The following is a 15,432-nucleotide window of genomic DNA, read 5'->3' on the forward strand; positions in this document are numbered from 1 at the left end:
TTACCAGAGCTGCAAATAAAACTCACTAAAATAATATTCTTTGGCCACATAGACTTCTTGCCTTTTTAATTAATATTTTCAGGAAGTTTTCTGAGGTTGTGATAAAACTCATCATAGCTGTCTTCATGTTTTTCTAAAGAAAAACCATAATCAAGAAACAGAGTATCCAATCTGCAGTAATTCCAAAACTTGTGTTTTCAAAGTGTCATATAATTAAACTTAAGAACAGATAATCAGTTAGAATACTTTCTCTGTTAGACTTGTTTAGCCTATTTGTATGGTATGAACAAATATAAGTATTATGAAGAATTATTTCACCACCTTTCTATTACTTCTCTTCTTACACATTCCCATTTAAAAATATTTTAAAATCCTACTAATCCTACTATTAGCAATTCCTAGCACTAGTTCTTTTTCATTTTAAAAGAAAAACAAATTTTAGTTTTTGTTCCTGTAACCAAGTAATAATAAGCACTCTGACCATTTGCAAATGAAACTGGAGTTCACTTTTAACAATGGTATCTAAGATTCCTCTACAGATGGAGACTAGGCATTATTGCTTCAGCTGCCACTTTGAAACTTTTCAGACATTTAAATTCAACTGCAGACAGCACAGAACTTCTTAAACTATACATACACAATACTGCTCCTTTGCGCAATAACAACATGGCACAGAATTCAGTGTCCTAAGATCAAAGTTTTATCCATACACTAGAGAATTATGACTAAATAAACTTGTGTTTAGAGTGTATATGCCATGACTTCCTAGCTAAAAATTTGTAATTTCAGAATCACCTTTGGAATGATGTAAAGGAATACAATTTCATTAGCTTTAAAAAATCACTTTGTAACTCTGCTGAATTTAAACTTGACATTAAGTTTACAGTATAATACAATAACTGAGAGGCACGCTGGAGGCCTAAACCATTAAATAGTTTGTACTAGGGCAGCTGCACACCCAACGGTACGCCATTTTTTAAAAACATAAGAAATATGAAGCCTGTACACTGAAAGGGATGTAGCTGCAGGTATCACTACCTCAGCTTTGCTGCATGCAAAGACAAAAGTTTGCCATTCTTGAAGTTCAGCTGAATGAATTTTAGAGCTGTAGCATATTCATACCTTTTAAAATCCAGGATAATTGTAATTGCCACAATCAACTCCTATGTGTCCATGTTCATTTTACTCTCAACTTCACTTCATTGTACTACCAACAGACATTCCAAACTATCAAATGCATATATATATTTTTTAACTAACTTTACAGTCAACACCTTACCTGTTTGCTATTAAAAACACAACTTTCAGCTTTCCCATTACACGTAAAGACCAGCCTGAATGCATTAGATGGACCCTGATGTTTTCAGTACTTCACTACTGTTAGTGGAAGCACATGCAAAAAAAATATTTACAAACTTTTTCCCTTTGAAGCATACTCAATCTCACTAACAATAATAAGCAATAGTGCCTAGAATAATAAATTTCCACTATTTGAGAACTTTCTCAAGATGGTATTCCAATCTCAAGTGTTTAATCAGAGTTCACAACCATTATGCTATTGTTAAACCTGCATATCTGATTTTGCTCTTTATTTCATGTCATCTTATCAGATAACATACTTAGCAAATTACTACTGAAAAGGGTTTTTTCAAAAACAGACAAGTCAATGCAGAAAATGCCTCTAACTTAAACATTTTCAGAAGCATACTAAGCAAATCTTACGTAAGCCATAATTCTGAGAAAAATCACAGAATATTGAAAAATGGTAACAAATTGCACTTTCTTGATTTTGTGTATTTACTCACACGTTGTACATGCAAATAAGCAAAAAATGCATGCCACATCTTAAAACGTGAAATATCTCAGTAAAACACACTTCATGAGAAAGTTGAACTTGTTTCTTTTAACTTTGTTTAAATTATGTATGTTTCTTATTTCCACGTATCAAAATTCCTGGTTTAAATAAAGTGCTTTCACAAACAGTAGAACTTAGAAGAGGTTTAAACATAGAAATCAGTTGTCTTCACATATATGTGCATATGTATCAGTACATGTAACCTCCACTTAAAAATAACCATAAACAGAACTGGTTCTGAACAATATATACATTAAGCTGTAAAAAACCTCACCACTGAGAGGAATCCACAGTGCTGGAATACCCACTAGGAAAAGAATAACTACAAATAAAACTTCAGTGGCAGTATAAGTGTCCTGGTTTTGTTAAAAACAAGTTTCTCTTTTAGTGAATTTGCCTGTCAGCTAAAGCCTTCATGTTAGCTGCATTTTCCTGGAGAACCCAACACGTTTTGGTTAAACCTAGCAATGGAATGCAAACTTATTGATAAGCACGGATGGACATCTCACGAGAGGGGCAACGAGAAACTGATGACCAAGAGACTGACCAACGGTGTATAACATTCCATTCACATGAATACTTCATATAAAAGTGGGAGATCACGAGGATCTCGGCCCTTTTTCCCTTTTTTCCATATGGCCGACATTAGGAGAGGACCTTGCTGGTCGTCCCTGCAAACTGAGGCCTAATGACAGACTGAATCCAGCTCCGGTTGGCTACAGAGTCTAATCCAGGACTTTGGGTGCTGGCTCTGCAGTTGCTGAAACTTACAAGATTGGTTTTGTATATTTTGTATTATTTTCTCTATTCTTATTAGTAGCATTAGTAAAACATCTTTAACTTTTCCAACTCTCTTCTCTCTGTCCTTCTTTCCCTCCCGATCGCCTGTCCTGAGTGGGAAGGGGGGAGAGGGAGGGGCAAAAAGGGGGGAAGTGGAGGGGAGAGGAGGTTAACAATACATCTGCCAGGATTTGATTGTCACCCCACAATCTTTACCCTCGACAATAAGGTACTACCTGATCTAATAGTTCTTCCTTTCTCTTAGATTCTCACAAAGAAATAGCAACAGGAAAGAATTCCTTATGCATCAATTTTCTTCAATAAGGCTTACCAGCTTTGCTGCTTTTCCATAATCAATCCATCGGATGGTGGCAAAGTTTGTTGACTCGGCACAGTTAAAACCATGGTTAAATCCTGCGTGGTATCCATATGGGAAAGTGATCATAAATTCTCCTGCCTCTTGTGTAACCTATAGCATAAAAACAAAACAAAAAGCTCAAAGTGAATAATTTTTTATATTGACAAAAGCACTTCTGCTCCTGAAGCAACGCAAATTATATTTGCCTTTGCAACTATCTAGAAAGAAAGACTTTTTCTCTCATTGCATACAGTTGCTATTTAATCCAAGCAGCGATAGTATACTTGAGACAGTATTGCTTACTATAAAATACATAGCTACATGTACTACTTTACAAATTCAGAAAGTACTTTCAAAAAAGCTAATCTTGGAGCAGGAGTTCCCTGGTAATGAAACCTGGAAGTACAGGGAGCTAGAAAAGACAGTGCAAAAAAAGTATCAGTCTTCCTGAGATGAAGGAGAGACAGGCTGGAGCAAAATACCCACAGTTATAATCCCTAAATGCTAGTACAAATTAATTGCTGAAGAATTCTGTCTGTCACGCTGAAGATGTTCCTCTAGAACAGCACCAGAACTTTTCTTGGAAAGACTGGAGAGAGAGCTTACTCTCACTCCTCTCTCCCATATTCACCCATTTCAAAAAACATGGTCTGAAGACCTGTGACTGAGGCCTGATTTGCCTTTTAAGTTACTTACTATTGATGATCAAGCATTAAGTAGAAGAAACTCTAAGATAATGAGCCTTAGCGGCCAAAGAAAACAATGTTCATCCCAAAGGAACACAGTGGGTACATTTGGATCTCCCCAGGCAATATCTTTAAATCATTTTGGATAGGAAAGGAGGAAGCAGAATTAGCAACAATTGGCCTGCACCAATTCTTCAGCCTTAGAGCTACTAACACCAAGGGGATTCTTGGTTTGGAAATGACGTGCAGAATGTCTCGATGTACAGCCATTAAAACATCACATTGAAAGAAATTTTAATCTGCCCCTGTCCTTCTCCTCTTTCTCTTTAAGCACAATTTAAGAGAGCAGAAGGAGTCTGGTACCATTGATAAGCAGAATTCAAAACACCTAGAGGACAAGGGGCCTTGAAGAAGATTCTCAAAGAGGAGAAGCTTGACCACAGTTAAGCCCTTACATTGCTTTTGAGAATGAGTGAGGGTAGTTCCAAAGGGCTGCTCTGCTCTTTGTAAGTACAGTGAAAAGCAACCAAAAGTGTACTGAGGTCAGTGACTCAGCAAGGAATTATAGAAGGCAGGGGAACAAAAAAAAATGAAACAAAACAACACAAAATTTTAGAAGTCACTTCCATAGTAATTGTATTTTGTATAGCAGAAGCCAAATTCCTAGTAGTTATCAAAAAGATATATCAGATACAAAAGGCTTATGGAGTAAACTACAAAAAAGTGAGGTAAGGTAAACAAATCATTAGTCAAGATATTCTCTTTCAAGAGAGAAATCTCATCTGCCTGTACTGGAATGGACTGCTCATCTCCTCTGGACATGAAGAAAGGAGAGACACCAGCTCTTTTTATTTACTAATATTCTTTGCACTCAGAGACAGCTTTAATCTCTTAAAATCAGACCAACAAAAACTGTATGTAGGACAATCTCGTCAGAGACTAGAAATGGCACACTGTCTTCTGAACTATCTGATAAGACTTAAAAAAATAAACTAGAAGATTCAGAAGTAAAGAATTAAAAAAAGATTCCCCATACCCTGTCTGATATAACTTTTGACATGAAACAGACATGAGATGGCAGACCCACTAAAAAGCAAGCGGATCCATTTAAATGAAGCAAATAATACGAGCAACGACTGATAAGATGCATTCAATAAGATGCATTTGCTGATTACAGGAAAACAAGAGACTTCTTAGAGATTAAATAGGCTGTTTTCATTGTGCGACAATGCTTTGCACAAGCAATACACAAAAACTGGAAGGACAAATATGACTCCTTTTAGGGAAATACACTTACGATTTCAAATTGCAAAAAGGGAGATTTATATTAAAAAAAAAAAAATCACCAAAATTAAAACTCACAACTCCAAACAGTTTTCTTATTAACATCATGTCTTAAATCTTAGCTTTTTGCTGGCAAAGTTTTCTTACATTCAGTTTCCACTTTTAGAATCCCTCCCTTCTTCTCCCTCAAGATTCTCATCTTCCAATTTTATGAATTCTTTGTATGTCTGGGTTTTTTTTGCTTGATGCCAGAACAAACACTCAGGAAGAACACTTCAAGATATATATTTCTGACTTTATTATGGAATGAAGGAAAGAGAGGAAAAAAGTAAAATATATTTAACTAACAGAGCTAAAGAATAAAATTGGATCTTACATTTTGCATCTGCATTTTGCAAGGTTAATTTTTGTGGGTTCATATTCAGTGAATATGATGAGCAAATGCTCATGCAGGTGCATATAGTATAACTGCTACAGTAGCACTCCAACAATCGCTATGGGAATGTTTAAGAAAGATTATTCTCAATGCTAACAATTCCAAAATTTATCTCAGTACACCCTCCCACTGCTGACAGTTTAGCAGGTGTTCTATTGCAATGAGCAGCAGTTCAGCTGCCACCTGGTAGGCGTAGGCTGACTTATCAGCATTCAGCGTATTTCCACTTCTATCACTTTGAGCCATGAATGATCACAGCCTGGTTCTCTCTATTCACTATCTCACTGAATCCCATTAATTACAATTACTCTTGGGTACAGTCTGCTTCCTCCCAAGACTAGGTGACAAAACTAAACTTAAATATTTAACTATTTCTAGCACCTTTTTTTTTTTAAATTAGAATACAGGAATAATGAAGACACTGAAATAAGAACATCAACTCCCTTACCAATTCAAATGTGTGGTACTGAAAACAAATACGCTGGCATTCTGTAATATGCTACTTTAAACATCAACCACTGAAAATTATACTATTCAGAGTAATGTTCTGTAAATCCAAAACTATAAATCTAGTTATAAAACCTTCCAGTTTGGAAGGTTTCATCTGACACTTCATGATAAAGCACAAGGCTATGAAGGGAATCAGTATTTACCTATATATTACAAGAACTGAACTCAGCAACTACATTTCCATATGATAATATATCATTCAGAAAACAAACTACTTCTTAAATTAGTAATTTATTGAAAAAAGTTTGCTATCTGAGACAGACAGCATCATTCTAAACGCCTACACTTCTTCAATTTTATACAGAGGTTGATTTAAGCATGAAAAGTGAAGCAATATTCCAAAGGCATACAACAAATCAGTGGCTTCATCCCACCTGAATGTCTGCCTCACTTTGGTTTCTTTGCCTTAACAGTAATGCTGTATTTCTCACAAGGTTCTTCTTTGTCAAGTAACCTTCTTTGCACCCACGCAATTTTACTGGAAGCATTTCATATAATTTACAGGACCAGTTTGTGCTGCTTATTAGTAGTAGTGCTATTGATCACTACTGTTGTTGTAGACCCTAATTATTGAAGTTTAGACATGCATTATTGGTGTGTAAATGCTTGTGTGATTTTTCATTTTGCTGTAAAATACTATTTTCAGGAGAGATCAAGAACCTCTTGAACTGTTGATAAATTTCTGTTGTAAAATATCTTTAAAGACATATTCTCTCTCCAATTATATTTACATCTTCAATAATGGATTAATTTCAGGTGGCAGTACTTCACCAACAAAGTATAATATATCATAATATCATCCCATAAATTCTAAGATTCTAAGATTTTGTATTAATTCACTTAAATTATTTTGTATGTTTTAATATTAATTTTCCAATACACTCGATACTGGTTTTAGCTGGGACAGAATTACATTTCTTCATAGCAGCTTTATGGGGCTATATTTTGGATTCGTGCTGCAAACATCGTTGATAACACCGGGATGTTTTAGCTATTGCTGAGCAGGGCTGACACAGAGTCAAGGCTTTTTCTGCTTCCCACCCCACTCCACCAGTGAGTGGGATGGGGGTGCACAAGAAGTTGGGAGGGGACACGGCTGGGACAGCTGACTCGGACTGACCAAAGGGATATTCCATACTATATGGTGACATGCTCAACATAAAAAACTGGGGGAAGAAGGGGAAAGGGAGAACATTCTGAGTGATGGTGCTCGTCTTCCCAAGTCAATGTTACGCATGACGCAGCCCTGCCCTCCTAGAGATGGCTGAACATCTGCCTGCCCATGGGAAGGAGTGAATCAATTGCATCTTTTGCTTCACTTGCATGTGCAGCTTTTGCTTTACCTATTAAACTGTCTTTATTAAAACCCACGAGTTTTCTCACTTTCACCCTTCTGATTCTCCCCACCTTTGCACAGGGATGAGTGAGCAAACAGGTGTGTGGTGCTGAGCTGCCTGCCAGAGTTAAAACATGGCAATACTATACATGAAAACATCAACTAGGTTTCATCCTGCTACAACAATATCAACTGGAACAGACAAAGCACCACATTATCCTACGTTCTAGTCCAGGGAACATGATAAGCTACATTTGTATACACGGGCCCACATGATATCAGTAAACAAACACATATACTAAAACAGAAACCACAATAGTAAACAAGGAGCATGGCAAGGGCAGTCTACAGGACTATACTCTAGCAGGAATACAGTGAAAAGTATATATTGGCTCGTTCTTCTGAGCACCTTAGAACAGTCTGTGTGGTGGGAAACCAAGAACCACAACCCCTTAACAATCAAAAGGCTTTTAAAACCTGACTGTAATAAAAACAGATGTACAGGCATGGGACATTCTGAATCAAGCTCTACTCTTCTGAGTAGGCTTACAAAGCTCTTGAATTTAGAAATGGCAAAGTGTTCAGGATAGAGTACAAATATACTTAAAGAAAAAGCAATGCAGTAGCAATGTTTTTATTAGCTGGCACCTATAGGAAGCTCAAATGGAAAAGAAATAGGTAAAAAATCTTGTAGGAGAGAAGAAGAAACTGAATACGTCAGATGTTTTTGAAAGCAGCTATGCATTAAATTCACGCATAAAAAAGAAAGCCAATTTTCCTTCCCACTTTCTATTTATGTGATGTTCTTTTCAAGTGTCAAGTCTCCCTCTACCTAGCAGCACAGCACAAAATTATTATTTACTCTTTGCTAATATGTTACAGTTTTAAAAATAAACATATTTTAAATCAAATAACAGTTTTTTAATTTTATTCAACCTGAAACTTTGTAGATCATAGTACTGATAAAGTTACATTTAATTCAATCAGGAAAAAAATATACAGACATATAGAAATGAAACATTTATTTTAAAATATTTGGTTTACAACTTGAACTAATGTAGATAGTTAAGAAGTGTTTCAGTCAAAAGAGAAATCCCATACAAGAAATAAAAAATATTGCTGATGTCTTAAAAATTGCAGAAGCTTTTAGGTTAAAGATTATGATGGTTACAATTGTTTTCTGCTTGAAAATTCCAAGCTAAACCATGTAAAAGTCCTAATTCTAAAAGCATTTCTTTTCATTTTTTCATGGAGTCAGTCCCTTAAAAAGAATACAAGCAGTAATTCTGTCTCAACTTTACCATCCCTACAGTAATCACACGAATTCAATCTATGAATGCACAGTTTAAAAAACAAAAACTACTGTACCTTGTCAAAAGGAATTCCATACTTCTTCAATATTGATGGAGAAATCAGAGTCATCTTGTGGCGAAGAAAAGCATCACATCCTTGAGAACTGCTTGGGAAGAACCCTAATAAGGCAAGATAAGCAAAACTGATATATTTTAGTTTAAAAAAGTAGGAATTTTTGTTATATTTTACAACATATAATACTTTTTAAATTTGTTTTAGGATTTTTACAGCATCCTTGCAAGGTTCTGAGAGATTTGTATAACAATCAAATGCTGGGGTTTTGTATGTTAACATGAATTCTGCAACCCTTGTCCACATGAAAATCAACTGTAGTATATACATTCAAAATTATTCCACAAGGACTAAGTTTACCTAGCACTTCCAAACCGTCTATACAGAAAACACACACAGCTTTCTCTCGAAAAGCTTAGAAAATGTGGCTACTTTCACAGAGATGTCTGGTAAAACTCAAAACAGGTGGGGTTTTTTTGCTTCTTTAAACATTCTCTTGATTTCTATGAACAAAGCCTGCTGTCCATGATTACTTATGTACCACTCCATAAACACTTCAGAGTTCACTAAATAATTATATAAACCAGTTGATGAGAACACAGAGATAAATTAATGAGGGGGAAAGTGAAAAAATAAGGACTAGGTTTCAGTGTTATTAAGTTCTCGTGTTTGACCCTCTAATCAGAAGGTGAACAGCAGCTAGGCTACAGTTCAAATAAGCTAGCCAACCTTTCCTTGTCTGAAGTGTAAATATCAGGTTATTTTCCCTTCAGCCTAACTATATTACAGTAAGAAACCACTATATTTCAAGGAAAATGAAAGAAGATGAGAAGGAGGGGCAAAGTTTTCAGAACATCACTAGTTTAGTCCTTCCTGACCTCCTTCCAGATTCCACTCTAGAGAACACGTAACACTCTCAGAAACTGAAAACACAATTCCTACAATTCCAAACAGTAAAACAAATGAAAAGGCCTAGTAGTTAATTAAAGCAAGAAGCTCCTGAAAACATCAGATTGAAAAATGGGAGGAAAATTGAGTGAAAGCCATGTAATCCTCTAGTACTTTCTCTGAATACTTGCTTTCAATCTCTCTTCCACTTAAGGGGAGGTGTATTACTTGCTCTGAGATGAACACGTCTTTCTTGGAGCCAAGAGGAACATCAGAGGTATGCAATGTCACAGTAGCTCCACAAAGTTACAGCACTAGCATCAGTAGAACTAGGCTGACAAAGGGGAACAATTAACTCACTGATCAGCAAAGATTAGAAAGTCTTTATTATTATAAAAACAATTATTATTATTTATCTTTACAGTCTTTTCAGTGTTTGCATCAGGCCATTAGCAAGAATCACCATGGGATGTACTACGAGTAACTGCAATCAATACATCTAGCAGTACTGGATAATATGTGAACAGTATAATAACTAGATAATAACTTTACTGTATCAAGGGCATAACATTTGAAAGTAATCCATTTCTTTGAAGTTCAAGTTTATTCATTTGCTTTCTGCCATTGAGTATATTTTCAATGTTACCAAAACTTCTTAACCTCAACAGTTGACTGTACTGTATGTCATTTATTCTCAAGTGACTTCAGAGATTTCACAAAGATCAGCAGGCTACTGCTAAAAAGAAAAAAAAAATAAAAAGGCTATTAAAAAGAGTAATTGTTTGAAAAAATTTATCTTAATTTTCAAAAAACAGAACCGAGGCACAAAAGAGTTCACTACCTCTAACAGTTCCAGAGGATAAAAATCAAGCAAACAAGAAGTTGAAACAAGAAGTGCTGGTTCCTTGTCTTAGACTCTTAAGAGCAAGTTCTCACTGCTAGGTATACGGCTTCATCACAGCCCTCTTGTAAAACATGCAGAAGGAAATGATGCATCCTAAGTCTTTACTGCAGTATGAATTGGCCTGACTCTACTGTTAAAAAAAGAAGTATACGATAATTACATTGAGTAAAAATAATTCCCCAAAATTATTTGTATAATAAACCTAGGTAAAATTCATATGGTAAGAAAAATCCAAATACATAGCCATTTTAAAATGACAACTTTTTTTCTGGTAACAAGGAAAATATACATAATCCTATTCTGTTATGCAGGAGAACTACCTGAGAAATATGGACAGAACTCAAAATGAAGAAAACAGTATTAAAAAAAGTATATTTTACTAATTATTTTGCATAGGAACTTGATACTGGAGACAATACACTGCCAGCTCTTCATGATGTCTCCTTCATGATTGCAGTAATACTGATTCAAAAAGAATACTTTTGATTCATTTTGATTAATTTCTGTATAAAAGACATTTTATGTCTGAAGAACACAAAAGATCTTTGAGAGAGATCCAGATTGATAAATTCTAGTGGACACATAATTAGCACAGGACATTTAACTTGCAAAAGGGCTTTCTATGACCTTTTTCCTGCATTTGCACAAGTTGTTCTTCTCATGTAAATGTTAGTTTGTCAGTCACAGAAGCAGTTTCACTCTTCGAACAACACGCTCACTGCTCAAACATTAAAAAACAAGCACACTGACTTTCAATCAATTAGCCATCTAAATATGTGTAATGACTTGAGGGAAAAAAAGAAGAAATCTCAACAATTTTCCAGAATACATAGCATTCTCTGTAATGTCAGATTTAATTTCTTCTTGCTTATGTGTCTTGTATTTTTGTCCATTAACCACCCTACAATTCCAGAACAATTTTAAGCTGATCACATTACAACTGTTATATTCTTAGTACTTTTTTTTCTAGCATGTCCGAAGTCCTGGGAGAACATTTTTCTCCTAATGTCTTGGATATAAGGCTAAGCAGCATTTAAGCAGCAAAAGTGTAGAGTACAGTCATGCTGATCAGTGTTCTAGGAACTTTGTTCAGATGCCCTGAGATTAAATTTTATTCAAATTTACCATTCTTTCTTTTTTCTCCCTGCCAATAGGCACATGATAACTTACTGTCTTTTGGAATTGTAAATAATGTTATAAGTTCCAAAAAGTAGTACTTGGAAGGTACAGTTTTATCCCACACGTTTGGCCCAAAATTTCAACTGTTTTGGCACAATTAATGCCTATAATATGACAATAACAATCATCATCTGGAATCTTCAGCTTATAAATTTCAAGAAATCTTAGTCCTAAACCGCATAACAATAGAAATATACTGGACCATACTGTGAAAAAAAGTGATTGAAAGTGACACTTAAGACTGAAGAAATAAATGCTATGAAAAGTAGAAAAAAAACCTCATTTCTAAAAGCAGGGAGAGTTTGATTGAAGTGTTTTCCCTGAGGAAAAAAAAAAAAATTGTACCAAATTCTGCTACTGCAATATGCTTAATTGTCTCAATACCTGATGATAAAAAGCAAATTATAGGCAGATATCCAAAACGTAAGTTGCACCACTACAGCTCCAAGAGATCAGAAACACTTGCAACAACCCCAACCAGAAGGCAAGGTCATTGATGAGTTCTGAGAAAGCTGCAAACAACACAGAAGAACACAATCTGCTCAATTAACAAAAATTTACAGAACATTTGCTGTGGTTACAGAGCCCGCACAGTGAAATCGAAGCACAGCCCACACATTCAGTACTAGTATAAAACATCTTTTTTATTCTGTCAAAGTCTACACTTACAAACTCAAACTTTCCAGTCTCAGTCACCTCATTTTCTCAAAAGAACTCCCCTTCAATAAACAAGGGAAGAAAGGAAGGTGGTATTTCCTCATTACAAGACTGTTTATCAGAAGGTCTTTTGCTCTGCCCAGGTTAAAGGTAAGGTCACACAAGCTTTTCTTTCAGGAAAGAAAAATCACTGTGGGAGAATTGCTTAGCAGGTGTAAAAAAAATACCTAAAAGCACACTGTCGTGGGAGAGTAATTTAGAGTTCTGCTCTCACACTGAGATGTGGCAGACTTGTTCTACACTTCTTCTCAATACTTATATTTAGCCATCTGTACCCTGCTTATCTTCTTGGAAATTATTATAGGACACAAAACAACAATTCAAAACAATTACTTCACAGGAGCCAATGAGCAACAATCAAAGATCAGGGTGAATCAGAATGAGGTTGCTCATTGGTTTACATCCATGAGAAAAAGACTGTTCAGCTGAAAATAATCCAATCCATTATTTAAAAGAAACACATTCTCAACACCTAGAGCAGAATTAGAACAGCCTACAAAGTAAATATGTCATTCAGCACTTGGTGGCCAAATGTTCGGGTGTGAGCATGTCAACTACAGGTGGAGTACATCTATCCACCAAACAAAGTCTCACATAGGCTTTTTAAAAACTTTATATAGTTAACACAAGCAATAATAGCAAAAAATATGCAAAAACATAGGCTTCAGAATGTGTTAACAATCAAAAATATGCTCTCAGAAGACTGTACATACCTATTCTGACAGATAACATATCCCCAAATAAGGTAATCTTACACAAGGTAACCAATGTTATTTGTACTAACAAAATAAAACTACTTCTTGAGTTACCATTTTACCACCAGGCTGGTGAAGATACAGCCCTTGGCAATGTTATTTCACCTCCAGAGAAAATGACACTTCCATAGAATTTCTGATTTTATGTTTCATAATCTAGATACAAGTCAAGCCTCTTCATCTTTGGGGAAGCTGGGAGCAGTGGGCACCAAGCAGATTCCTGCTGTGTCTGAGGAAGACAGGATTCCACGCAGAGGACATCACTGCACTGAAAGTTTTCAAAGCATACATGCAATGGTTCAGGGATAAAGATAATTTTAAAATCAGTTCAACTCTATAAATTCTTGAGGGACACTAAGCACTACTATCTGGAAGGCTCATTTTTTTTCATCCTGAGAATATCATTCCTATATAACACACATGGCTCACATCAGACGACCGCATCACATTAATAGCTATCCCTCAAGCAAACTGTTGATTAGTTGATTAGCATTTTCAATATATTTGAAATGCTCATCTATGGTACTGTGTCCATACTGTTTTCAATTAAACTGTTCAGCTACAATTGTACATGAACAAATCACAACAGGATTCCTGACAGCGTACCTCTGCAAGTAATTCCATTGACTTGAGCAGCGCAATTGCCTATATATTACCTTGTATGGTCAAGAATATCACAATTTGGCCAATAATAAAGTCCTTATTTAAGCACAAACACATAAAAACAATCTTCTCAGGAAAATTTCAAATCAAATTCTGGATTACAGTCAATGAATAAGGCTAGAATTCCCATCTCTTTTTCTACACTTCCATAGTCTTCAACTGAATTTTTTTAGTAGAGGTGCTGTATTTCTAGTTAGAAAATAGTTGAAAACAGAAAATATGAAAATACAAAAATTCAAAACTTACATTGGAAAGAAAACACCCTAAACTGCAAATATCTTTCATGTAATTTAACTTTAAAATAATCCAAGTTAATGTAATTAAGCTCAAAGGTATGGTATTTCTTATACATATCTAGATCTTCACTTAAAAGACTTGAAACAGACAACATAATAATCATAATTCACTTATCAGTACTCTTGGAATACAGGCAAAGGTGAAAGGAGGACTGAGTTTTCTAGTCATTTTATTTTTAGATTTTACTTTAGTAAGTATAAATACAAATTTAATATAATTTATTTAAACTGATTTGCAGTGATCTGAACTGATCTGATTCAACTTTCTGTATTGCAAATACAAAAAATTAGGAGGATAAGATTGTATGCCAACAGTCCCCCCAAAGGGGCATAGCAATTTGTATGTTATACAAAGCACAGAGTACCAAAGCCACAGAAGAAGCAAGTGCTGTGAAATATGAGTGTTGTTATGTCCAAATGAATACATTACAGCCCTAAGTTTATTATCTCTTAGATGAGGCTTTCCTAACTTCATGCATATAAGTATCAATTGAGACAAAGTTCAGTTCTTCAGCTGCTCAAGTTTCCAGATTCAAGACCCTTAGAAGTTATACAAGATCTACATCAAATTTCTTTTTAACAACTATTTATACTTTTTTTCATACATAACAGTTAATGACTTCTGCATGAAGTGAATTAATTAATACTATATACCATATAAAAATCTTTGTAACAACCCTATGCATTAAACTTTACTTTAGTTTCTTCTTCAAAATACTTGAACATCACATATAGATGTCATCTCCCCTCTAAAACAGTTTCTGCAACTAAATGATCTATTAAAAGATCCTGAAAATCCTTCAAACTGTCATTTCTGATTTGCCACTGTGCTTCTATTCCCTTCATTTTCTAACTCATTTTATGAAACAAAAAATGCTTAAGAATACCATGGTATTACAGATTAACGTAAGAGGTATAAAAAATGCAGTTAACAGCTCACTTGAGATTTTTATTACATTTATGTCTACATAAAATTGAAAAAACCCTACATAAATGAGAAAGCAGCTGAAGGGCAAAATCAAACTGTTGTCTTTATCAGATGCAAGTCTAATGTCATGCAGACAAAATATTTGTAGGTGCCACAGTCAATCAAGATTTCAATGGAAAGCAAAAATGAAAGCATTCATGCACAAAAGCCTGTGTGGTAATTGTGATGTGCAGATAAGATAATGGAAAATATTCTAGCCTTCCTTTAATTGTATATATCAACTATTGCCTTGACTTAGACAACCTGTCACATTTAATGCATTATTTTATTACTCTAATTATTCAGGAGCATTTGATTAATTTGGTGGGCATCTGGTCAACAGAGCTAACCTTCTTGAATAAAATACCTTTTTTTTTCTTCAGATGTTGCACTCATACAAAAACATAATTAAAAATATTTTAATACACATTTAATTAAGTATGAAGATCTCAT

At 34.9% G+C, this 15,432-nt stretch overlaps 1 protein-coding gene across 8 annotated transcripts in view; it reads right to left on the reverse strand.

Annotated features, from left to right (window-relative positions):
- KDM4C (lysine demethylase 4C) overlaps positions 1-15,432 on the reverse strand; it is a 263,563-nt gene that overhangs the window by 200,276 nt on the left and 47,855 nt on the right. For all 8 annotated transcript variants that reach the window (XM_071802539.1, XM_071802538.1, XM_065860562.2 and 5 more), the window contains exons 7-8: positions 8,614-8,717; positions 2,967-3,104 (exon numbers count right to left, since the gene is read on the reverse strand). In XM_071802539.1, the coding sequence (XP_071658640.1) occupies positions 2,967-3,104; positions 8,614-8,717 (242 nt within the window). The remainder of the gene's footprint in view (positions 1-2,966; positions 3,105-8,613; positions 8,718-15,432) is intronic.

This window comes from Patagioenas fasciata, chromosome Z (genome assembly GCF_037038585.1).
Source record: "Patagioenas fasciata isolate bPatFas1 chromosome Z, bPatFas1.hap1, whole genome shotgun sequence".
NCBI classification, from domain to species: Eukaryota; Metazoa; Chordata; class Aves; order Columbiformes; family Columbidae; genus Patagioenas; species Patagioenas fasciata.